Consider the following 26,337-nt stretch of genomic DNA (forward strand, 5'->3'; position numbering starts at 1 on the left):
ATATTTATCTCCAAAAATCTATAGAAAAAATCATAGAAAACAACAAAAAAATTCGAAAATAGGTGATGCGGCACTCACAATTATGATTGCCGAGAATATTCAGGGGGGTTTAGAACGCAATATGTTAAAAATAGAATTGTTCACATTGTTTGTAATTCAATTAAACAATCCTATTGGTTGTTCAGTATTCCAGATTACTTCACTTGAAAGTAGGTACGTCATATACATACATACCGCACGGCCCGTCTATGCAGTATCCCACTTGCACATGTCAATAAAGCAAAACCAGAGCTCTTTCGTAGGTGCAATAAATACTCCTCTCTTCCTCTTTCTTCATCAATTTATACAATTTCTGTTCCTTCTTTATTAAAAACACCCGATTAAGAAGATGGAGTTATTATATCCCATATTTCATCCCTTCCTCTTTCTTTACCGAGTATGGCAATACTTTCTCGTCAAACTCCTTTCTCCTTCACCACCGTTTGAAGGAGAAAAACTTGGAAGACCCAAGATTGCAATTATTGGTGCTGGATTGACGGGTGTTTCTGCTGCTTCTCACTGTGTTGGTCATGGATTTGATGTGCAGATTTTTGAGGCTGGTCCTAGGAGTCAATTGGGTGGTATTTGGAGTGTAAGCTTACCATTTTCCCCTTATGTGTTGGGCACATAAAACCCCAGGATTACAGAGATTCATGCTAACACAGTTCAATAGAGAGTCAACAGTACATCTGGTCTACAAATCCATTCGTTAATGTATCGATTCCATCCTTCCGTTCAATGGAAAGGTGGTTATCCGAATCAACAACAAATTGTATCTCAGATCACCGAACTCTGGAAACGCTATGGTCTAGAGGAGAAGACAAAGTTCGATACGAAAGTCGAGAAAGTATACCAAGATGACAGAGGAAGATGGATAATCAACAACACATCAGAAGGACGATTCGAAGGTATTATTGCAGCTGTTGGTACATGTGGAGAGGCAAAAATGCCACATATTCCTGGAATGGATAAATTCAAGGGAGAGATATACCATTCAAGCGATCTGACGGGCAAAGATGCAAAAGGAAAGAAAATTATTGTCATCGGAGGTGGTGCAAGTGCAGTTGAGGCATTAGAATTTGCAACCCATGAAGAAGCGGCTGAGACGACAATTCTGGCCAGGAGTGATAAATGGATTATTCCTCGGAATGCTGTCGTAGATATGATACTTGCGTTAAACATCTTTGGACAGGAAACTTTCTTGAGCTGGATACCAGAGATGCTGCTTAAGAAGTTCTTTTACCGAGATCTGGAAGATCTTGCTCCAGCCGATAAAGGAATTTTCACAGGTACTCCTATGGTCAATTCGGACGTGATGGATAAAATCCGTGAAGGAAAAGCCGAATGGCTACGGGGGGATATCAAGGGATTCACCGAAGATGGTATCAATTTCAATCTCCGAACAAAAGGTGTTCCTCCCGGTGGTCCTGGAAAAACAAAGCTCGTGAAGGGCGATATTGCTGTAATGGCAACTGGATTCGAGCGACCATCTCTTGACTTCCTCCCACCCGACACATTTCAGGATCCTTACACACCACCAAATTGGTATCTCCAAACCTTCCCCCCCACACACCCTTCCGTCTGTTGCAACAATTGCACTTACGTCAATGCTATTGGTGCAGTGGGCAACTGGCACATAGGAATTTACACACGTATCCTTCTTATGTTCCTATCGGATCCTCTCACGAGACCAAGACCCTTCTGGATGGAACGCTGGATTGATATGACACGAATTCTGAAGAGGTTTAGTCCAACAGGTGCATTTGATTTCTTTACATATTTAGAATTAGTATGGTGGTTCACATTTTGCATTGCGATCAATCCATTCAGGTGGAAGTGGGCCGTCTTTGTATTTACTGGGCTTGGAAGGGGATTACCGAGAAGAGTTGTGGAGGCGGAGGATAAGTTGAGAGGATCATTGGGATGGAGTAATGGAATTGGTGATGAGAATTATGACAAGGGAAGCAGTTTTTGAGGAACAGGAGGTAGTTTATTACTTCAGATGATCTAGTGTGTCCAATAGTTTGGACTGCGGTCCGTGAATCATAAGCCTTTTGTGTGTTGGCATATTCACAAATTATTTAGAACACCCAGATAATACTCATGAGTATGAGAGTTTTGGTACAAGATGATGATAATGATGGACTTGTGGACAGTATATACAGTGTTAATTACTTTTGTATAGCGAACAGTCACTTCAGAGATAGATCAATAGGTAATTAGTTCATGGCACAATGAACGAAAGATACAAACACAATTCAAGCTTAAAGAATTTCACTACTCGAATCAAGAAATTTCCAGGCGCCAAGAAAAGGAAAAAACTTGTTGCACATCTCAAGTGTTCTTGGCTATACTCAAATCCCACATTTAACCCGCTCGCCAAGGGTATATGAGAACTAAGGAGAACTAACTAAGTGGTGATTTCGTCCGTAGAGTGGCTCGACTCTCGAGAGTGGTTCGTAAACTTTATGGTCAAAAGCAAATGAGAAGGAATATAAGAATTGTCAGGAGAATGTATAGGATTTGTGGCATGTCTGGAGTTTTCTTGGCTGGAATAGTGAATTTTTGGGTCTTGTGGTTAGGTGCTAGGGGATGGAAGAGGGGGTTTTGGAATTGTAGAGGAGAGAAGGAAGAGGGGAGAGGATTGTTTGTTCGCTTGTATGGTTGGCTGATTTTCGTGGTAGGGGAGAGGACTTTTTGGGTTGTGACGGACATAGGAGATTGGATGTGGGAGAGTGGGTGGGTTGTGGTGGGTTTGACTTTATAGGCTTGTTTGTCTGCTTGTTACCTCTTTCTCAAGAAAATTGTATGTTTGCGTGTATTCTGGAGCACTGGATAGATGAGAATAGTCGAGGGGGCATTGAATACTAGATATATGGAAGACTAAAGGTATGGAAGAGAGGGGCAGATCTCAATAGTTGAAAGTCCATAAACTGCATAAGAGCAGTTGAGGTATGGGTTTGGGATATGGAGGTTACGATTGGATGGGTCGTCACTTATTGCTATTTGAGATGCGTCTCACTATACTAGATTGATTATCAGATTTATTCTTCATATGATAACCTGTGTTAAAGATTACCCCTCAATGAGCAGTGCTACACGTATCTGATTCGGTTTACTCCGCCCCCCCCCCCCCTCCCCTTTCACTGTGCATACCCACCATGGATGTGATGCAAGTACTCTGGGTCTGCTTCCTATAATGAACACTGAGTATGTTCAATCTCTATACTAGAGGACAATCTCAACGCGACTTGGAGTTACTTTATGGATGAAAGCATTCTCTAGGTGAACTGCTATTGAAAGCTTGAAACTGAGTCCTTCATCGTTTATTTGTATTGACTTGGGGAATGAAATCGATCTAAAATGCCTGAAATGAAGAATTTAACTTGTCAAGTATCAGGTTTGAATATTGGAGATCTACAGCACACTTGCTGGAGCCTGGACTTATGAGAAATTCAATCTGCATATGAAATTAAAATAGATGGAATGTACACAGCTTTGAACAGGGTATCCAATAGTCCGGACTGCAGTCCAACAATACAAGGGTTTGAATATCGAAACTATAAGCAATTCAAAATATGAAAACAGTTCGATATCTCAATCAAATTCAGTATCTCAAATAATTTGAATATTCCAAATGGTTTAGGGATTTGATAATCTTCACTGTTTGACTGCAATTCGGACTATTGCCCTGTGGTGGCAAAGTTAATATTACAGACGAAGAGAAATTCAGTATAAATCCCTATACAAATTTTTATTAAATCTCTCTTTTGTTATTAACGAAACACTGATTTCGTTAATAACGAATATTATTGGTACTAAATACAACCTGTTTATTATTAAATTTTAATAGAAAAAAAGAAAATAAGGGCCCTTAAGATTCCAAAATCTTCAAATATTAGAATTGTAAAAAAGGTGAACGGAAAAATATATATATAAAGGTTAAAAGAAGGTTATAATAATAAATGAAAATTAAGGAAAAAGAGTAAGGGAATAAGTATAAAGATTAGAATGATAAAAAAGTATTAGTTAAAAGTCTAAAGAAAAGTTTATTTATCAATTACAATACTTCATCTTTGATTTGTTCTTTAATCAGAAGCTTTATTACTATACTACTTATGTAATAACGTAGTTTAACACCGAATAGGCTATATCACCGAGTAGACCACTTTCACCTCAATTTACACCTTCAAATATAAATTATTTAACAATTATTGAATTAATTGATTTAAATTATTAAGAATCTAATAATTTAGAATCTATTACATTATTTTAATAGGTTCTTGTATTATAACCTGTTTTTCTATATTTACTATAATATTAATTAGAAAATACTTCTCTATTAGAATTTCCCTCTTTTTAATACCTATTATATTGAATCTGAATATTAATCTTTTATTAAAATAATATATTAAAAGCTTTTTATTTAATAAACACTCCTCCTTAATATAATTAAGTTTTTTATATAACGTAACGTATGGGGAACTCGGACACTTTTTCAATTATTCTACACGCGATCTTGTTCTACGAGCCACACAATCCTCCAATTCCAATTCCGAATCACTTGAACTATTCTCTAGCTCTTCTTCTTCAATATCTTCTTCTGATTCTTCAATTAGGCGTTTGCGTGGCCGTCCTCGTGGCTTTTTCTCCTTCGGTTTTTCCTCCGCCTCACGTACCATTTTCAATAACGTAAGTCATGGCGTAATGCGTCTAATGGCGTAATGCGTCTAATTGTGGGGGACCACCCCATCAAAAAAGCAACAATTCAACAATGGTCCGTCGAAAAAGTTTAAAAGTGCAGGAAATGGAATCTCGACTTTCTGAAGCAGTATTAGGAGTTCAAAATGGAAAGTATAAGTCTTCATATGAAGCTGCAAAAGAACTGGGGCTTTCTAAAGATACTGTGACGCGACGCGTCAAAGGGGGTTCGTCGCGTTCTGAAGCACGTCAATCGCAACAGAAACTTTCTGCTGTACAAGAGAATGTACTTCTTAAGTGGATAAAGCAATTGACAATTAGCGGCTGTTCACCAGGCCATCAGTTGTTAAAAGAATTGGCTGAGGAGTTACGTTCAAAACGGACTTATAATTTGGATTGCCCCTCATTTGACTCCCTTGAACTCCCACCACAACACCTTCTTGGTCATGAATGGGTTCCACGATTTATCAAACGACATCCTCATCTTACAGTTGTTATTGGCCGTCGAATTGAATCTGTAAGAATGGATGGTGCAACCAGGGAAACATGTAGTACTTGGTTTGACGCGTATCAAAAAGCGATTCAGGATTATGGAATTGAGAAGAAAGACGAATATAATATGGATGAATCTGGACATTCAATTGGGACAATGGAATCAACTCGAATTATTATCGATTCTACACTTCGTACAAAACATCAAGCACATCCAGGCCGTCAAGAGTGGATTTCAATGGTAGAGTGTATTTGTGCGGATGGATCCATTCTTCCACCACTCGGGATTTTTAAAGGTAAAAATGTCCTTCAAAATTGGATTCCGAAGGAAGTTCTTGGTAGCTGGTTCTTTTCAGCAAATACAAAGGGCTGGACAAGCAATCTTCATGGATTAGAATGGCTAAAACGCGTTTTCGAACCTGCAACTCGTGCAAAAGCAGGTGGCAAATATCGGCTTCTCATCTGCGATGGCCACGATTCTCATATTAGTGGAAGCTTTATAGCTCACTGCCTTCAAAATCGAATTGTACTTCTTATACTTCCTCCTCATACCTCGCATTTGCTTCAGCCACTTGATGTTGCGGTTTTCGGTCCATTGAAAAAAACGGCTCACCGCAGCACTTTCTGATTTGAATCAAGCTCAACTTGTACGAATACAAAAGATTGAATGGATGGAGGCATATATTAAAGCTCGAGCCGACGTATGCCATCATCAAAATATCGAATCGGCATGGCGGGGAGCTGGGTTACATCCATTTAATCCACAGAGAGTGTTCCGTACACTGGGTCGAGAGTTTACCCCCGAAGTCGAAATATCCAAAGAACCAACCCAATTTGATATTTTTAACCAAGTCTTCGTCAATAGCTCACCCCCGGATGTAGCAATCTTACAAACAGCAAATAACCTTTTAAATTCAACAATTGAAAATGATACGACTCTTTCAACCCCGGTTCGTCAATACATTCGAAAATTGACGATTGGGAGTGAGCAACTTCGAGCTCAAAGTATTGTTCACCAACACGATGCGAATAATTTACGAGCTATTATTAAGAAACGTACGATACGTAAGAAAGGAAAGAGACTAGTTTTGAAGGGTCATTTTCATATTTCTACGCAAGAATTATGTGATGCAGTAGTGGAAGTCGAAAAAGCTACTAAGGTACAGACAATGAAAAAAGGAAAAGGGAAAGGGAAAGTAATTGAATATGAAACTGAAACTGAAGAGGATATTGGAGAAGAAGTTGAAGATGAATCTGAAAGTGATACTGGAGATTGTATTATAGTTGATTGTTGAGTAATTGAGATTTTAATAGAGTGGTTCCCCGCAATTAGACGCATTACGCCATTAGACGCATTACGCCATGACTTACGTTACTTCCTTAGTACTAAAGACAAATTGACCTTGTAATTTGACTCTTTTGCCTTTAGTTCTTTTCTTTCGAGTCTCAATTACCTCCTGAGCATCAGAGAGCTGTTTCCGAAGTAGGGCTATCTCAGCATTTTGAGATTCTACAAGCCTAGTCATTCTCTTGGCATATCGACGAGTTGGCGATGCAGGAGAACCACTGCTTGCTAGAGCTGTATTAAAGATCTGATTTGCTTGCCTTAGTTCTGTTCCATCTGGAGGAGAACTCCTGAGTATAGACAAGTCTAGGTCTTGATTGGGGGTTCTCATTTGTGGAGTAGAAGGTTGCTGGGAGGAGTTAAATGGTAATGAATCGAGTACTTTTCGTGGGGCAAAAGGTACTAAACCAGCTCCTCTCCAGCCAGCTTTAATATTAGAAGAATTCAATGCTTTTTTTCTAATATTTTGAAAGAGTTCTACCCATTCAGCTCTTTGGATTCGCTTTACACCAGCTCGAGAATATCGATCGACCTCTAAAGCATGATATCGTTTCATTGGCCCATACACCGCAATATCAAGTGGCTGAAGCAAGTGAGAGCAATGAGGAGGTAATATAAGTAAATCAATATCATTATCTATACAGAAAGCAATAAAGCTACCTGTAATATGGCTTGAATGGCCATCCATGATCAAAAGTCGAGGTCGGTCACCTGACACTTTCTTGGATTCTGGTTCGAAAACCCTTTTTAACCATTCTAATTCATGGCTATTTGAGGTCCATCCATTTGTACTAGTAGAGAACTGCCAGCTTTGAGGTGTGTCCTTTGGAATCCATGCAGAATTCGTATTCTGAGCCTTGAAAATGACCATAGGTGATAGAGCATTTCCAGCTGCATTGACACATTCAAATGCAGTTATCCATTCTTGCTTGCCAGCTGTAACTTTCCAATTCGATTTCTGAGTAGAATCGACTATAATGCGCGTACTTTGAGTACTTCCAACTCCAAATCCGGTTTCATCCATATTATACATATCATCTAATTCATACTTTCGCTCAATGAGACGCGTGCGAAACGCGTCAAACCAAGCCTGAATATTCTCCGGAGTTGCTTCTTTAGCCCGATTAGACTCTAATTGACGTGAATAGCATGTTTTAAGTTCTGGATGTCGTTTTTGGAATCTATAGATCCATTCGTGGCCTATAGGTGGAATTTCTGTCGAGGTAGGATTTCGAGATGACGCGACCCGAACGCGTCGAAGACGAATTTCGTCGGCCATTTCCTTCACCAACATAGGTGTAGCAGGGAATCCAGTGATGGTAAGTCGTGAAATCCATCGTACAAGAGTATTTTCTTCTGCGTTTGAAAGAATTTGAGCCATTTCGTGGGTTTGGGAACGTGTTTTCTTCCCAGCCAGCCTATCAGCTAGGGTAGACTTAGGGACTTCGAAATGCTCTGCAGCCTTTCTAATTGATTTAAATTCTTTCAATTGAAGTGAAATTATAGCCTTTTGAAGCTTCTCTTCAATTTGAGCAGATGTAGAAGGTGATTGGGTATGCATAATAAAAGTTATTGCGGTTTCAAGTTGGTGATGGGCTAAAAGTGTCCGAGTTCCCCATATGTCCGAGTTCCCCATACGTTACGTTATATTAATATTTGCTTAATACTTTATTTATTATTTAAAGTATATAATTTTTTATATTTAAAAGTATATTTTTATAAATTAATTTTTTTATATTTTTAGCTAAAACTAATATAATTTCGAATATAAATATAGAGAATCTTGATTAATAACGAGTTATTTGAGATTTAATTAATATTAATTAAGAAAAAGCTTTAGTTAAATTATAAGGGGTTTGAGAGATTCATTAATTTAGGTTGAAAGAGAGGGGGGTAAGTATATGAATTTGAATATCTAATTTCGAGAGTACAGCTTCAAGATTAAATAGAATTAAACCTATTCTTCGGAATTCTGATTTCATATTCTGAAAAATGATTGATTCTTTATATATAGTTTTAAAAGCTATAAAGAATTCAATCTTCGAAATATAATTAATATATACCTTAATAAATCCATTAATTTAATTATTATATGAACGTTTTAGATTACTAAAACAGTTAATATCAAATAATTAAGTTAAATGACTTAAATATAATAATAAATGTAAATATATAATATTATTCTCTTTATAATATATTTGAAAAGCTATTGATTTATAGTTTTCATATTTATTCAATACTAATATTCAATATTTACTCTTTCTTCAATTCTTAATATACTTGTTAAAGTATTTTAATCATTCTAAACTCGTTTTATTATTTATTCACTTATTAAATATAGGTTTAATAGTTTAGTCTATAGGAAAATCAATTTTGATATATTAATTAAAAAGATAAATCTATTTTTAAATTATTAGAAATAAGGGAATAATTTCACCCCTCTTCATTTCTATATATTATTACTATAGCTCATTCTCAATTATTTAATTATACTACCTTACTTCTATTATTTCGTTCAATACTAATTACTACTATTACTATATATATAATCCTTATTATAAAGTCTGTTTCATTGAAATTATAGAAATCTCTATTTGAAATACTATATTTCGCTTATATATTCATAATTAATTGAAATCATTCTTCAAGAAGCTTAGAATCCTTATAAAAAGCTTTTTGAAAGTTATAAACATAACTAAAACGTATCTTTAATTCAATTCAATACTTTACAAATCAATATGTCTAAAGCTTCCTAATATATTTCACACTTCTTAATTCGAGAATATAATTTGCTATATTTTTTATATTCTTAAATTTAAATAAAAAACCTTTCGAATTTATATTAAGAATATATTAAATAATCACTTTTTCTTTCAATTCTATAATCTTATAATAATTCGCTTAAATCTTTATATATAAAAATAAATCATCCATTTTATAGTTAATAATTATACAAGGTATATTATATAATTGAACAATTTATTAAATACTTAGTTTTTTGTCTTTTTAAAGAACTTCAATAACTAAAAATAAATATACTTCTTTATTTATAGATTTTATAATAAATAATTAATAAAACATATATTGAATATAAAGAATATAAATTGAGATGAAAGTGGCCCACTTGGTAATATAGCCCACTCGGTGTTAAACTACGTTATAGAATGTATTAAATAAATAATCTGATTTTAATACAAATAGACCTTTTTATTTGAAAATGATTGCCTTAAATTAAAAGTTAGAATTAGCTTTCGAAATTCAAGAAATTCACTAAAACCCTATTAATTAAAATAAGCTTTATAAACTACAAAGATTTAAATTAATCACATTAATACTTTAAAAACGATTTATTCAATATATAATTAAAGGATTGAAGAATTTATTACAATAATGAAAAGTTCACTTCGTCAAGCACTAATTCTGCCACCACAGGGTTGAACACCCTGGCTCAGCGTTCGAAGGGGGTAGATTTCAAGCTGCCCGAGAGAGAATGGTAGCATAAATCAAAACCACTTCAGGCTCTCACAATCAAAACACTATTGAATGTGATGAGTTGACTAACTACGATTTTTGCTTTCCGGATGATGCGTGGGAACGAAGGAGAGGAAAGGCAGTGATAGTGTTGGATGAAGAAGTGATTGGTTCAGCTTGTGTTCTAATCCCACCATCTGATGACTCTTTGGTCTTTCTAGGGCAATATGAAAACTTCATATCATCCCAAACTGTAGCAAAATAGAGATGGAGATGAAGAGCAAAAGTATAAGTAATCCTGATCCTAAATCATGTGACTGCAAATATTCTTCCTCAAAACTTCACCATAACCGCCAAAAGACATCACAACAACCTCAAAACTAGAGGAAAAGAGCAAAAAGAACGTTATTGGCGGTGCTGGGAATCGAACCCAGATTGAAGCGGGGATTGTGAGCCTGTAACAGCTCATCTTCGTGAAGACCCTGAGAGGAGAAACCACAACACCACGTGCTACCATTACACCACACCACCATCTTATGTGCACCCACTCGTCGCCAACCGACTTGATGATTCAAAATTGACTGAACGATGAAATGAGAGCTAGAAGCGACTGATTATGATTGGACAGCATTATGTAAATACATAAAGTTGACTGTGTCGAGAAATGTAGAGGTGAAACCAGAAGTCTCAAGTTTAAGCGAAATATTGTGGGGATCGGTAGGGCTACGGGAAATGACAGGAATAATTTCTAGATTGCTGGGATATTCTTTGCTGAAATTTGCACGGGCAAAATGATGCAATAATCTGGATTGCGTTTTGCTTTTTGATTGGTGTGTGGATTGCATGTGCAGGTCCTTATACGATCTGTCTTTTTGGAGAAATAAAAAGATGTTGAGTTTGGGGATTGATGAAGTCGCGTAACTTAGTGATATCTTGAAATGATCTGACAGTATTGGAAAAATTCAGAATGTTGGTAATGAACTGGACAACTCGGCCTTTGCTTTTTCTGAAGTCTGACTGGGGATCACTCTAGATAGTCCGTTTCCGCGACGTATTCTACAGATATGAAATTCATTTAGCTTCACAGTTTACAATTTACATTTGTAGTTGGGAACATACTAGAAAATCTTGATAAGATCATTCAGAAGATGGTTTCATCATGATGACATAGGGAATACAAGGTTTCTAGAATTTCATAATTTTGCCTTACGAATTATTTTAAATCAAGACCAAAGACGAGACGGGACAGTAATTCATGAGCAAGGTAAAAAGGCATTTATATCTATAAAAAGGCTATCGTGAGATAGAACAAGAAGTGAACCTCTAAACTGTCATCCATCAAGGTGAACCAAAATCTATCGCATCCAATTATCAAAGCCACAAAATCTCCTCTCTAATCCGTACACTTAAGACTGGTAGATACATTGAGAGTAGTATGGGTTCTGGACCTGGCAGTGGGTACCCTCAACACAGGTGGTGGATCCAGTGTAACCAATTCCTCCACATTGGTAGTAAGCAGCGATAGTGCTGCCGGTTGGGTAGGCAACACCACCAGTTCCTGAAGCAAAGCCAGTAGAAGCAATAGTTGAAGAAGTGCCAGTTGACAAAGTCGTTGGGTATGGTGGAAGGGAGTTAGCTGAGGTCTTGGAGGATGGAGCAACGAATGTGGAGGAGGTATCCACATCGGCACTCTTCAAGGTTGTTGGTACAACAGCGGCAGTGGTAGAGGTGGAGGCTTCTGAAGTAGAGGTTGCGGGTTTTGGAGTCACAGTGACAACGACGGTCTCAGAAAGGTGGTTTGTAAGGGTAGTTGTGTACAAGACAGTGCTAGGTGTGGCAAGGTCGGAGCTGAGTGCTGGTGCGGAGGTGACGACAGAAGCTTCGGAGCTGGTTACTGCGGCGGAGGTTGCTGCAACTGAAGATGCTACTGCAGAAGATGACTTGGTCTTGCAAGGCTTCTTGGATTTGGTGTGGGATGGCTTTCCGGTTGGGCGAGCGAGACCAGATGAAGCTCCAGTTCCAGATGGGAAGATTGGCTCCGATTCATTGAAGGCTCGGACTTGGTAACTATTTCGACAATTAGCAAAGTTTAGGGACTGACTATGAAAAGCATATTGTACTTACTGGCCACCAGGACGATAAATGTTTGTTGCCATAACAGATTGGCCGAGCACGAAGCTGGCGAGGATGACGGCGTTGCACTTCATTTTTGATGGGGTATGATTGTCGAAATCTTTATTGTTTGTTTTGTACAGAGAATCTGGCCTACTAATGTATCCTTGATGTATAAGAAGAATGTAAGAGATGGCACAGCCAAGGGATTGTGTAAGAGCAGGTCTTCGAAGAAGGAGAGACTGAAGGTGAGATACTTCGAAAGCTGGTAAAGAGAGAAGAGAATCAGATGAAAATCCAGAGACGAAGAAGTATTTGAACAGCAACAAAATGATAGTGGATGATTCCAGATCATTTGAAATGTGTGGGTCGATTTAACAGCCGCCCCTCCATAATTTAAGGTATATTGATCTGGTGGATCAGGAAGCTTGAATGAAAGCTCGGGACATATTTCAGCACTTGCCATGAACCAATCGCAATAAATTGGGGCTATATGGAAAAAGAAAACTGGCTGGTTATTTTCGTTCTTTTCCCCTGGCAAGATTGTAGCTGTAGTCAGCCATGTTTCCCAGTCTCACCACCGCTGGAATGTTTCATTGAGAATCAATCGTATAAGATTGACTTCATTTGTGCTATAATGTTACCAATCTCTTCGAAAAACAGCAAGACAGGTATTATCAATCTCTCAGGGGAAAAACCAGGGAGTTTACTGGTACAAATATATGAAAACCATCTCATGTTGGGTTATGGTGGGTTGGCACAGCTTGAGAAACTTTCGTTCTAGATTTCTTAATGACATTCAAGGATACATGCCTGCTCGCTAGTCCCGAATAGGTATAACGACGTCGTTTAATATAGTAGATTTGATTAACGACGTTTCAAGTTGATGATTTATAAAGTAAGCCGAGATTTTCCATTCAAAATGTTCCTGGTTTATGACGACAAGATACGCAGGATGCGCCATCAATCCTCTTTGCTTTAGAATCTTACTTGGTCAAAATTCGAAGGCGCGCTTACTCACGTTCAACAATATCGAATTTGATACCGCATCTCAGTCTAGACAGTCGAGCCGCCTTCGAAAGCCAAAAGATCGTGTGCATGCTCACAACTTCCTCGGCCACCGAGTCAACAACACCACCACTATCACAATCAGAACCAGCATCGAGAAGTTTCCTCAGATCGGATCTTCATTCTGTGATTGTGATATGCAAAGAATAAGCGGTTTCTTCGGATGTCCGGTTCTTATCAGTCCAATCATTCCATCAAATGTTTCCACGGACTGGGGAAGGGCAACCCTGTTGACTCCCTAGCATCACTGTAGCAAGGATTTCTTACAGTGATAGACCTTATCACATCATTATAATTATCCCTGACTTAGTGGAAATCTCGAACCAGAAACTTCAGCCAGGTAACCAAGTTGTCTCTTTGATACAAGATCATCACCGAGTAAAATTTTGATTATTCAGAGTTTCTATACGAGAAGTTGAAGAGAACCACATTTTGTTTCCGAGATTCTAATTTCAATTTGATTATTGAACACAATATATCGCTGTCGTGGCTGTTCGGTACATTGAAATTTAAGTGCTAAGGCTTCGAGACATTAATAATGATTGTACTAGTGTTGAGCGATTTGTAATTATATAAAGTATAATCATTACTAGCTTATTATAATATATAATGATAATCAAATCAATTATAGTCTTCATTATAAAGTGGAGATTTTGAAGAAAAATTGAAAGAGTTTAAAGGAATTTTGAGGATTATTTAGAATGAATTTTGAAGATATATAAAACCTAAATAAGAATATAAATCATTTGAAAATTATATACTATAATCTTAATATGATAATTTATAACGATGAAAGACTATTTTATTATATAATTATATAATAATCCCTCAAATTATATAATCCGTCCAACACTGGTTCATTGTACCATGGCTTTCTGACAGCGGAGAATTTTCTGGAACTTTAACTGAAGTCAGCTCTCACCGTTAGTTCTTCTTGAAAGTATGCATATATTGCGGCAATTTACTAAAATGAGATCGACAACCTAAAACTCCGTCCGATGTTTCCCCCCTTCAATCCACAATGATGAAAGGCTGGCGGAGTACTCCATCTTTCGATATCAGGGGAAGTTACCGAACGAGTCGTCGCTCCAATTGCACATTCCTCCACTGTCTATCACTAACCGCAATTCTGCTTGCTTGAGTCCATATCTTTATCAAACTGCTTGGACAACTATGAGCAATTTCATAGTGAGCTTCCTCGATGATTCCCTTGGTTCGTTGTCCCGCCCATGCAATGTCCTCTTTTTCAAGGTGTTGAGACCTTAATGGGATTGATCTAACGTACATATTTTGGGCTGGACTTGTCACAGAGCTTCATTGAAACATGGGAAAGCCCTTGGCAGAAGTTCGAATCACAACATCTCCTTCATTATCTATCAGACAATTTGTCACCTCGTTCTATCAACGCATTGATTCCGTTCACACGTTGCAAGCCTTCTTCTCCTTCTGGTGATACCTTTGGCAATAATCCGGGAGAAGTGGAAATAAGGTAAGTTCAAACAGAATCGCACGAGATGATGTCGCGAATATTGTCTTTTCTAGTCAAGATTTCCGTGAATTTCTCTCTGTTCCCACCCACAACGCGCGGTCCTTTATAAGTTGTCAACAAAGTACATCATAACATTGAAATCGACCTTTCGATCCATAATCTCAGAACCATGGTTGTTGGTTTGACGAGTTCTCTGCTGCAAGGCCTTAACGTTGGCCTACAAAAAACATCATTGTCTTTCGGGCTTCAAAAACGGCCTTGAATGATTTTGGCCGCCTCTTGTCATACAAAGCTCCATTCTATGTTTGGTTTTGAACGTCAAGGCACTATATTAGGCTACGATCGATTGGTACCGGGACGCTGGATATTGTTTCACGGATAAGTGCCAGCAAACGACCTCGTTTTTTTTTTTGAAAAAATTCTTGCTCGGAAGAGTTCTCGAGTAACTTAAATCGCCGTATACGCGGCCTTATCTGCGAGGAACTTTTGAATACGGCCTTCTTTTCTGGTATAAGTTTATACCATGAGTAACACAAGATCATGGTTGACCACACTCGTCTCATTCAGGCTCAAGGATCACAGCACTACACTCCATTCTAAACCACACGTATCCTCGGAACTGTCACCTGATCGATAATATTAGTCAATATGGCACGCAAGAAGGCAGACTCTAAAGCTTCCACCCATGCAATTCACCTTCCTTCAGATACAGAGTCATCAGGAAGCGATACCTCGTTCGTGGCCAAAGATAATAAAACTGGTAAAGAGTTACAGAAAATGAGTCGGAAAGTCGCAGGTCAACTTGCTCCGCATCGTCAGAAAGATCCCCCTACCCCCAAGAAGTGATGACTTCTAGAATATGATCGTTTCTGTTCGGGATCTCTGGACGACATTGTGTCTAAAAGGTGGTGTTTAATAGCGTGAATTGGTGGGTTCAGCAGTGTTTTCCATCATCATAATACAGATACATCGTTTTTTTGCTTATCTTTTTGTTTGGTTTGTAAAATTTCTCGCATATGGGGTATACTAGCATTCTTAATTTTCAAAGGATTTTAAAGAAGACTTCCGCGTCTGAGAACTTTCCTGAATTTGCGATTAGTTTCCGGTTTATCTTAGTATCTCACAGTATCTTGCATACTAACTGCTAGGGAACTTACACTTGAGCTTCGAAGTTTGCCGGCATCTCAACACGTATTTTCACCCCATTCAAGGGCCTACAAACGTTATTTAGTCCTCCAATCCTTATATATGAAGCAGGTTTGGGCTCTACTTGGACATTGTTCATTGCCAGATGTTCGGAAGGAAAGCATCAATTGTTCATGAGCAAGTGGTGATGCAGACCCTGTCTACACTATCGCGGCTATCTTACCTCTCTGAAGAGACGTAAAAGGTGTATCTCTTTACTTGAGAATCACTTTCTTGGGGTGCATGCAGACATGATTGATTAGTTCCACCCATCTGTAGCCCAATCGTTCTCCAATCTCAAACTGAATACTCCGATTCGCATAGTATCCTACATTATTCCCCTGACTAATTTTATATGAACTCGGATCATTTCCTGCTTTTCAGTACCGCACCCTCCATTTCAATAACTGTTATTAAGTCCATTCTTCTTTGGAGAGGCAGCTTACCTTGATTTGATGCCATCAACCAAGTTGGGTTCACTCCATTGTCATCGTCATGTACCTGAAGTCCTATAATCAAATCCTTATACCCAAAGGATCAATTCACAGCTAGCGCCAAAAAATTGATATCCCCTGGCATTAATTCAGAAGTAAGTAACCCTCGCCTTCCAACCGCAACCTCGTTCTCTTTGTCAAGTAAAACGTCTCCTTTCTTGGTTACTTTCATAGTTAAAGAAGAGTCTTTTGTTGTATCTAGCCAATCGACCGGGAATAAGAAATATCGTGCGAAACGATTTGTTTTGACAGAACTCATGTCGGTAGCACATACCCATTGACTGCCATGTACAAGTTATACCGGTCGGAACTTCAACATTTTTGCTCAATACAGAGTATAAAGGGGTCCCAAGGTTGGAACTGCAACTTTCGACGACTTGGGTGTGAAGTCAGAGGTGCTCCAGATGACTAATTTTGACTTTGAATTGCTCTGGTTCGGCTTGATGAATGTCGTCATATCGAAACGGAACATCATGCTACCTATTCATATGGCAGTGGAGTTTGCATAGCACAAGGTGAATTCCAAGAGTAGCATCATCTTTTCGTGATCTCGTGCCATAACTCCCGAGGTATAAACCCTGACAATTGCCAACAGATTCATGGCTGCCTCGGTCGATCGTATTCCCAAGAGATTTGCATGCTCGTGTGGTGAATTACTAATGTTACAGTATAGCAAAAGACAAAAGGAAAACAAGGCATGGATGGAGCTGAAGATCTGTAGCCATCTTTCTGGACTACTTCGCATCAGTGAATCACAGAGCGATGATTAATGCTATCTCGTTTTCGTTTTGACTGCCGAATGATTTTATTGAAGCACATCTCTCCACACCACTTTGCTTCTCGATTGCATGTAATACGTACACGACTACCAAAAAGTCTACTTGGGTATTCAAAAATAATGTCTGACACAAATGCAACTACACCACGAGTCTTCATCGCTCGACACGGTAAGTTGACATTCATACTTTCCTGGAAGCAATAGATAGTCAAATTCTGATGTTCCATCATATACAAGGTGAAACAGAATGGACCATCAACGGCCGCTGCACTGGCAAGGCTGAGATTCCTCTCGCCGCAAACGGAATTACTCAAGTTCAAGGCACGGGCGAAGTCCTCGTAAGCGCTGGCAAACCCATCGACCCGTCCAAATTAACACACATTTTCACTTCACTTCGCAAACGGGCTGTTGATACGTTATCGATGTTACTCGGACCTGCACATAAAGATCGAGTTGATCAAGAGAACAAAATCACCACCACAGAAGACATCGCAGAGTGAGATTATGGAGGTTATGAAGGCTTGAAACCCGATGAGATCAAAGAAAGCAGAGCTAAGAGAGACCTACCAAAATGGGATATTTGGACTCAAGGCTGTGGGGGTGGAGAGTGAGCAAAATCTATCGTGCGCATGTTAATTTGATGATTGGCTTTCGTATAGAGATTAACACATGGTGCTCAATCCAGATCGGCAGAAGAAGTACAGAAACGTCTAGATAGACTCATCCAGCAGATTTATGAGCTGCAGAGCCCTCACATAGATGGCAGAAGTGGCGAGCCTGCTAACATTTTGACAGTAAGATCTGATGTCTCGTTGAACGTTCATTTTAAAGTGGCTGGTTATGATTTGGATAGGTTGCTCATGGTCACATCTTGCGCGCGTTCACGAAGAGGTGGCTTCGATATGCTATGGACTTTCCATTCCAGATGATGATGGAGCCGGGCGCGATTGGTATTATGAGTTATGCACACCATAATATCATGGAGCCTGCTATTTTGGTTGGCATGGGATTCTATTTATCGAAGTGGGTTAGTTTGATCAGAAGGTTTGCAGGACAGGATGCGACTGACGAATATATTAATACAATGACTTATACTATTACTTCTTATAACATTCTACGGTTTCAATTGTCGCTCGGTAAAGATGAAGTGACATGACGTAGGATGTTCCAAGCACTGCATGACGGTTTGAACACAAGCATCAAACTGAAAGCCCCTTCTAACTCATTACTTTAGTGTCTTTCAAGTAGAATTGCTCTTGTATGTCTAGCTTTACCTCCAACCAAATACTAGGTATGCAAGAAAAAGTCTTCGCCACATTTTCCTTGTGCCTATTTTCTTTTCTGCAGATACGAGCAGACGGTGTGGGGGTAACCTGGTCTTCTCAGTAATGGAGTTTCATATTTTCTGCCCAGAATCAACTAAACTAACCTACTCGTTATGAACGTCTGCTTCAACTTTTCAGACAACGATCCACCTGAAGAATTCACTAGTTCTGAGAGATTTATATATCTGCATGCGACTTCAAAATCAAGTGTAGAGACTTAAAAGATGAGCTGTTTTACATACTCGATAAACAACAGACTTCTGTGCCTTTCCGACTACGGAGCGAGATGGATCTTAAACTTGGAGATCTGAAGGAAAGATTACTAGGGGCTGAGATATCATATGTATTAGAGATCTCTTCATCCTCGAGCTAAAAGGAGAATCTTTTCATGAGATTGGGCTTGAGATATTCCGCGTCCAATGACTTTTGAAGCGACAGACATCAAGCTTATGGCCAGAGACTAACTAACAAAGTGGACACCTAATTTCGATGACACGATTTTGTTTGGTAGTAAAGAGTTAAGCAGAGATGAATAGTATTTATTAATGCATGCTATACTAAAGCATTATCTCCTCCAAGGCCATAGGCCGAGACCGCAGTTAAATTTTCTCCTCAATACCCGATCGCCGATGCCAAGATGTGCTTTTCTCCTCCCTCCTTCATGTCAATTTAGCTCGAGCCTACAACACCCACATCTCCTTAATGCGATCCATCGCTTCAACTCCAAATATCATGCTATTTCAACCTAACCTCTCTCAATAATGCTCCCTCAACATATGCCCATCAGTAACCTTCCAATCCGTACATCCCCCATCCCCCATATAACCCTTCACTGTTTCTCTCCCTTACTTCTTCCCCTCCTCACCACCCTCATAACTATATCCCAAAGCCTCTGCTCCAGCATCATTATCCCAATCCTCCTTCTTCAATCCCTCTTCCACATGTAATCTCTTGAGATCCTGATGATTCCAACTTTGACGTCTGTCAAGATTGGGTTTCCAGGTTTCGACTGAAGATGGCAGGGTTTCGCCGCCAGAATTGCGACGCCCGTCGGGGATGGATACTTCGATGATCTCAGCGAGGTGAGAAGCTGTGGAGTCGGAGGCGGGCTTGGAATGGTGAGGGAGGGAAGCTTCGTCGCGGTGGTTGGGTTTGGGCTGTTGAGATGCGACGGATGCCATGTTGTTTTGTTTTGTTTGAGGTTGGCTTTGAGGTTGAAGTTGTTGAGAGTATTGAACGGGACAATAGATGGGCAGAGTATAGATTTTTTTTTCAATTTTTCAATTGAGAGACTGATCAATGGGTAGATTATCCAAGGAGGAAAAAGCAGCGTTGACTATTGATTTATTGCAAGAGGACGATTGAACCTGAGCAAACGGCAGGATAGCTTTATTCGTAATGTTTTGATTTTTGGAATGACGTCAATAGCTGTATAAGTTATGCTATCAAAATACGGAAACTGCGATGAGCTGTTGAGCTTTCGATTTTTCGTGCTTATTATTATAAAGGTGTTATATGGAAGAGGAAATATCAATCATCAGCTATTGAGTCGAATATAAATACCCCAAAGAAATCATTCGACCGAGGATATAAAATCAAATCACGAGACTTCAATCAACATACCGTCATCTAGCATACCACCTTTGATCATACCATCAATTAGCATGCCACCCGTTAGCATACCCGTCTCCTATCCACATATAGACATCCAATCAGCAAGCCAGCAAACAAGTGAATATCGATACAACCTTAGAAAGCAAGAACGATGATGGATAGTAATGACGATCTTCAGTTCTCAACCACCAAATAAGCTTCCTATTGATGATCTTACCCCTCTTCCCCAAGCTATCCTTCAAATCCACTCAATATTCATACAATCACCAATAAGAAATCCTTTGACCTGATGGGGAAACAGACTTCCATCACACATTGGCGCAGAAGTGGTATGCAACGTCTTCTTTCATACATGTCCCTTTCTCAAAACATGTGTTTCCAGAAAATAATAAGCTTCACATCTTTCCACGTCAGGATTGTCTCGAGATTGAATCGAAGTCCGGGTTCAATTGGAGGCACGTGTACTAGCGCAATGCGGGGTCGCTTAACCTTAATTATGGGGATCTAATCGATAACATTTTTTATTTTCTTATCGCCACTTTAAACCACTCGCTGCCCAGTGCACCCAACAACAACAACAACAACAACAACAACCTTGCGACTTCCTCAATATTTATGTTTGTTTTCCCTCTTACTCATTGTCGCAAACCATATCATCACATCAATAACTTCATACTTCTCTGCCTCTTATCAGATATCGATATATTAATACTCAATCTAATTGCGCCATTCACTTGCAACAACGGAACGGGTTTCATAAATGCTTTTTTGATGTTTTTAATACATGATAACCTCGTCTGAAACTCTTCAAAGTTACTCTTACCTCTCGATGCGCCGACTGTACAAGACCGTCTCGAGAGATATGCAACCAGCAGAATACAAACGCGAACTGATTAACTGACGCCTCGCTATGCAAATAAAAGGGTATGAGACCGGAACATCGCCTGATATCTATCATCCATCCATCCATCATCGATCGTATACAAACAGTTTTTTTTTTCATTATGCAATCCAACCATACCGGGACACGATCATCATAAATGTCGTTTATGTTACAGTTTGCGAATCGATGTTGAAATTATGAAGCCTTTACATCTCATGACAATTCGATTCTTTCCTTGAGCGAAACCTCAAGTCGTTGTACTTAAGCACATCTATGGAGTTCTTGGACGCTTCCAGTAATATTGCTGTGAAAAGGGTTAGATAATATGAATAGATCAAGTCAGGGGTCAGTATTACCTTGTGCTGCTTTCTACAGTTTCTCAGACTAGGTTTCCTTAATCCTTCTTGGACTGTCTCCTTTCTTGACTGATCGGTATCTTCGTCTGGGATATAGTAATATTCACTCTCAAGTGGCTTTCCCGCAGCGTCCTTGCCCTCTCGATGAATTTCGCCAATGAACGAAGTTCTGTTCAACATCTTTCGGAGATCTTCCTTTGCGAGGCCCTTGTTCTCCTTCTTTGAAGGACTAATACCTCTGAGATTGGATGGAAGGTTTCTGAGGATAGTCGACAATGGCATGGATTGAAGACGTGAATAGGCAAGTTGATTTGCTACATGGTTAATGACAGGAGTGACAGCACCTTCGTCAGTGGATGTAGAGCTGGATCGCTTCTCAGTAGATGTCTTAGACTTGTCCTCATCACGACCACGAGCTTCTTGGGAATGTCCAGCTGTGAACTTGGCCATTCTCGAGGATAGATTTTCACCAAATGGACCGAAGGAGTGAACAATGGGATCATTTTCTTCATCGGGGTCTTCGTCTGGCTCACTCAACTCACTCTCTTGACTAGCTGGGAATGATGCACTGAATGATGTTGCAGCGACTGTTGGTGAGTATACTGGTTCAGGATCTTTAGACTCAATTGCTGGAGCTGGCTCTGATTTGTCTTCATATACTTGGATGAAGGTCTTTTCTGCATCATCAGCAAAGAGGTTGGCCAAATTGGCAGAGGAAAGGGTTTGACGAGTAGGTGTTGGTGATACTGGCGACGAATGACGTTCAACACGACGAATTGGACTTGAATGAATAATGTCACCCTGAGCAGTAACGGCAGTAACTTTACCCCTAGGAGAACTATCTTCACTCCACGACGGAACTTCTGTTGGAGCAGCAGAGTCAAGATTATCAACTTGTGGCCAAGCAACCAGAACCCTTGCATCCTGAACATCCAACATAATCTCAGCATTTTCTGTTTCCGAGGTAAAACTATCTCCCTTTGCCAGCTCCCATGTTCGACCTTGACAATGTAACTTTACTCCATTCCATCCACAACAGATAATCTCAATCTTGTTCGACTCGAGGGGAACCGTAGCAGCAATATATCTAGCTTTGAGATGAACACGAGAGATGAGACGATTGGCGGACAATTGATAGTGGGAGGAATTGCTTGATCTACCCATGAGAAGAGACTCTCCATCTTCAGGTAGAGTGATTGTTGGCACAGCTGAAAGGGGGGCCCGCTCGACAGAGGATCGACTTCGATGGAGACCGGCTCGAGCGTGTACCCCTGGAGGAGGAGAGGATGAAAGAATACCAGTTGCAGAGGTAGGAATTGGAGTTGGATACTTAGTGTAAGCTGATTCGAATGCTGATGGTGAAGTACGAATTCTCTTGGTGTTACGTCCTGGCAGACTTGGAGAGGAAGAAGGAAGTGGCTCGAAAGGTGGAAGTAAGGTTGGTGCTGGACGTTTTGTACCCGCCAATGCTGGCAAGGTAGGTTGAGCGTTAGCCTTACTTGGTGAAGAGTCCATCATGATAAATATCCTTTGATCACGAATGATGAAAGGTAAGAGTAATTTTCTTCAAGGTGGATATCTCAGACCGCGACCTAAACGCGGTGGGCGAGTTGAGATTGTAACGCGAGGCTCATAAGATTTTGAGCGACGCCGAGGACGGTAAAGAAGATTTGGAGAGAAGTATTTGGTAAGACAGCACTAAAAGAAGTGAAGACCTATAAAGTAGAATGTAAAGATTGTAGAAAGACGAGACTGAGTTTTGTATGGGCCTCCGACCAGGTCTCTGATTGAGAGATGGATAATCGGGAAAGTTGAAGAGGAGGTTAAGAAAGTTCCCAGACCCATCGGTACCCAGACGCGACCCGCGTTGGAGTCTAAAAATGCTCATTGGCCGCTTTAAAAGATTATGAATTCTGCTATTTCTACGACCTGCATTGAACTGAACTGAACCGCACATGCATTTTTCACTTAGAGATAGGTAGGTAGGTTATAATACAATTCTGAATTGAGAAAAAGGTGGTGAATTTATATGATGAGTGTTTGATCTTTTTCAATGTGTCATTCATTCACTTACCTATTATATGAATACCTAGTATGATTTAAAAATGACTTGAGTGACTTTCGTTTCAGTCAATGTCAATTGGAAAGTCTAGTACAATGTTTATAGACATTCCATCTCCATAACTATCTACTCGGTGGTACTCTAATACTCACTCTACTCTAGTTCTCTACCACGTCTACCTAGTAATAACTTTACCAAAGCTCATTTTTATATCTCACTATAATTCACGTCTAGTCCTACACATAAAACTCAAAGCTTCCAATAGTCTCGAGCCTATTATATGCAGATTTATATGTATACTAGGCAGGTAATTGTATTTATACTAGATTTTACACAGTCTGCCTAGGTACCTATACAGTAACCGATATCCCTGCATCGTGCACGACCCTGTATCTTGCACGCTTTAATTTATTGAATTAAAAATTGATTATAAATCCAAAACTATTTATAATAATATCAAAATTTATAAAAAACAAATTGAAGATTAATGAAATATAATAATTAGTTTTTAATGAATTTGAAATATTAAATAGAATATTAATTGATTTAAAAAATAATATTTTAAGATATTAATAATTTAATAAAAATTTATATTAGAATGAATCTATATTATTAAAAATAAGTTTTTCGAATTGATTTATATTATTATTATTGAAAAAAAGTTTGAAATTTTGAAAAATATGAAAAATTAAGTTTCAAATACAATTTCAAAAATATATATAATATTTAAAAAATAAAAAGAATTTAAAAATTATTTTTAAATTATTTTAAAATATTTCTTTATAGATTTTAAGAATCTGAAATTGTTAATTGGATTTTAATTAGAAAATTAAACTTTTGTATATTAGAAAATCTATAATATAATAATAATAAAATTATATAAAAATAATAAATAATTAAAAATTATAACTTATTATATTATAAATTAATATATAAAATGAAAAAATAATAAATGAAAAAATATATTCTAATTTCTTGATGAATAAGTTTATTGGTTTTTAAAAAAAAAAAAAATATTATAAATCCATATTTAAAAGAATTTTTTTATTTAAAAAAAGTCCTCAAATTTTATAATATTCCTAATAATTTTACAGATTAAATATAATTATAATTCAATATTATAATATATTCTGTTTTTTATTAATATTTAAATTAGTTCTATTTTTAATAAATTTAAAAGAAAAATCTTTTTTAGAAAAATCTTATTATTAATTATATAATCCTAATATTTAATTTTTATAATTCTTTTAATAATTGATTATATATATATATTTAATAAAATATAGTGTTTTTTGATTTTCTAATTAAAACTAATTTATTAATAATACTATATAATTAAAAAAATTAAAAATTATTATAAAATACTTGATTTATAATTAATTTTTATTTTAAAAAAGATTATAAAATACTTGATTTATAATTAATTTTTATTTTAAAAAAGATTATTTATAAAAACTTAGAATAATATATTGATATAATATCAAATTTACAATATAAAAACTTAATTTTTTCAATTCTTTATATTAAAATATATTCAAATTTATAAAAAAAAAAATCAATTTTCGTTATTCCTATTAATAAATAAATTAATATATAATATTTTTATATTAATAATTTTAATATTGAAATTATATTATATATAATAATTATTTTTATATTTTAATTACATTATAAGGAATAAATAGTAATATAATATATTATTTATAATTATTAATAGAACTCAATAATTGATTGATTATATATTGAATTTAGAATATCTTTTTAAAAGAAATAAAAGTGTGTACAATATAGGGGCGTGCACGATGTAGGGATATCGGTTAATACTCTTTCATAACTTTTATACTTTACATTCTTCTCGTCTCTCATCCATTCATTCCAGCTCTCGTCACCAACCGCGAGTTTCCAAGGCCAGTCAGCAAATTTTTATATCTCATCCTTACCACTCCACCACACGCGACACAGAACCCAGTTCCAACTTCCACTTCCAGCCTCCTTTGAATATCTACTTTCGTTTCGTGCTCGTGTAATCGTGCGTGCTTTTCATACCTTGTGCTTGGTGCGTTCCCAACGCGAGGTGCAAGATTTTCTTACGCGCTGATTGACTGAAAATACTTTTGGGAGAGGGTTATGTATGGATGGATGGATGGATGGGTGGATGGATGGGTGGGTGGATGGATGTACTGAATAATAAGGTATGGAGGATAATTTATGTTATATTATGTCAGTATATATATATACACCCTACTAGACAGGTAAATGAATGTGATTCCGAGATTTGAATCAGAGCAAGGTAGTTGATGCAAATTGGGGTAGACAAGATATGTAAGGACACCTCTCTTTCTGACAACTGCAGATTTCACATGTACTGAATCACTTCCTACATACACATCACTTGATACATGCATTTGAATCATTTGGTTGCAGACCGCTGCGTAGGGTATGAATTGAGACAATCCGAAGATTGGGTTGGGTTGAAGTCGGTGTGAGGGTTTATTTTGGGCGGAGGATCATATGAATGGATAGCGGGAACTCCCAAGCTGCATATCGACTCGGGGTTTTGACAAGTTGATGTGTCTGAGATTGAATACATTTGTCATAGATAAAACTAGATTTGTTCAAATGAAACCGTACTAGGTAGGAATGAATCCATTCATATCATTCTCATAATTTTTGGTCTATAGCAGCTTCATTCATAATTCCTTATCGTAACCTGTAGCCTTGCATCGACATGTCTTCGCCGGGCGATAAGATACGGCAAACGAGGAAAATCACAAACGCAATTCCAAAGCCTTGTCGGAGAAGTTGCAAAGAAAATTCCGACGCCAAAGAAATTTATCAAAATCAAATCGCAAAAAATCTTATCGTAAGAAGCTTGCGAGATTTGTACAATAACTTTTTTTTTTATCAACTCCAAGAAAGATTT

At 37.8% G+C, this 26,337-nt stretch overlaps 5 protein-coding genes across 5 annotated transcripts; 2 read left to right on the forward strand and 3 right to left on the reverse strand.

Moving 5' to 3' along the window:
* The first annotated feature begins 289 nt into the window (after window positions 1-289).
* Window positions 290-2,320, forward strand: EAF01_000932 (uncharacterized protein). The gene is made up of 2 exons (XM_038909182.1): window positions 290-631; window positions 713-2,320. Exons 1-2 carry the CDS (start codon window positions 389-391, stop codon window positions 2,012-2,014), a joined length of 1,545 nt encoding a protein of 514 aa, XP_038776088.1. The 5' UTR covers window positions 290-388; the 3' UTR covers window positions 2,015-2,320.
* An 8,915-nt stretch (window positions 2,321-11,235) lies between these two features.
* Window positions 11,236-12,255, reverse strand: EAF01_000933 (uncharacterized protein; the record flags this gene model as incomplete). The annotated part of the gene is made up of 2 exons (XM_038909183.1): window positions 11,236-12,115; window positions 12,173-12,255. The coding sequence occupies 2 exons, from the start codon at window positions 12,253-12,255 to the stop codon at window positions 11,455-11,457; spliced, it is 744 nt and encodes a 247-aa protein (XP_038776089.1). The 3' UTR covers window positions 11,236-11,454.
* Window positions 12,256-17,294: 5,039 nt separating this feature from the next.
* EAF01_000934 (uncharacterized protein) lies at window positions 17,295-18,330 on the forward strand (the record flags this gene model as incomplete). Its single annotated transcript, XM_038909184.1, has 4 exons — window positions 17,295-17,343; window positions 17,412-17,670; window positions 17,860-17,968; window positions 18,028-18,330. 4 exons carry the CDS (start codon window positions 17,295-17,297, stop codon window positions 18,328-18,330), a joined length of 720 nt encoding a protein of 239 aa, XP_038776090.1.
* A 1,014-nt stretch (window positions 18,331-19,344) lies between these two features.
* EAF01_000935 (uncharacterized protein) lies at window positions 19,345-19,680 on the reverse strand (the record flags this gene model as incomplete). Its single annotated transcript, XM_038909185.1, has 1 exon — window positions 19,345-19,680. One exon carries the CDS (start codon window positions 19,678-19,680, stop codon window positions 19,345-19,347), a length of 336 nt encoding a protein of 111 aa, XP_038776091.1.
* A 1,587-nt stretch (window positions 19,681-21,267) lies between these two features.
* On the reverse strand, window positions 21,268-22,867 carry EAF01_000936 (uncharacterized protein; the record flags this gene model as incomplete). Its single annotated transcript, XM_038909186.1, has 2 exons — window positions 21,268-21,300; window positions 21,353-22,867. 2 exons carry the CDS (start codon window positions 22,865-22,867, stop codon window positions 21,268-21,270), a joined length of 1,548 nt encoding a protein of 515 aa, XP_038776092.1.
* Between the last annotated feature and the right edge of the window lie 3,470 nt (window positions 22,868-26,337).

The sequence above is a fragment of the Botrytis porri genome (assembly GCF_014898465.1).
Source record: "Botrytis porri strain MUCL 3234 chromosome Unknown BPOR_001, whole genome shotgun sequence".
NCBI classification, from domain to species: domain Eukaryota; kingdom Fungi; phylum Ascomycota; class Leotiomycetes; order Helotiales; family Sclerotiniaceae; genus Botrytis; species Botrytis porri.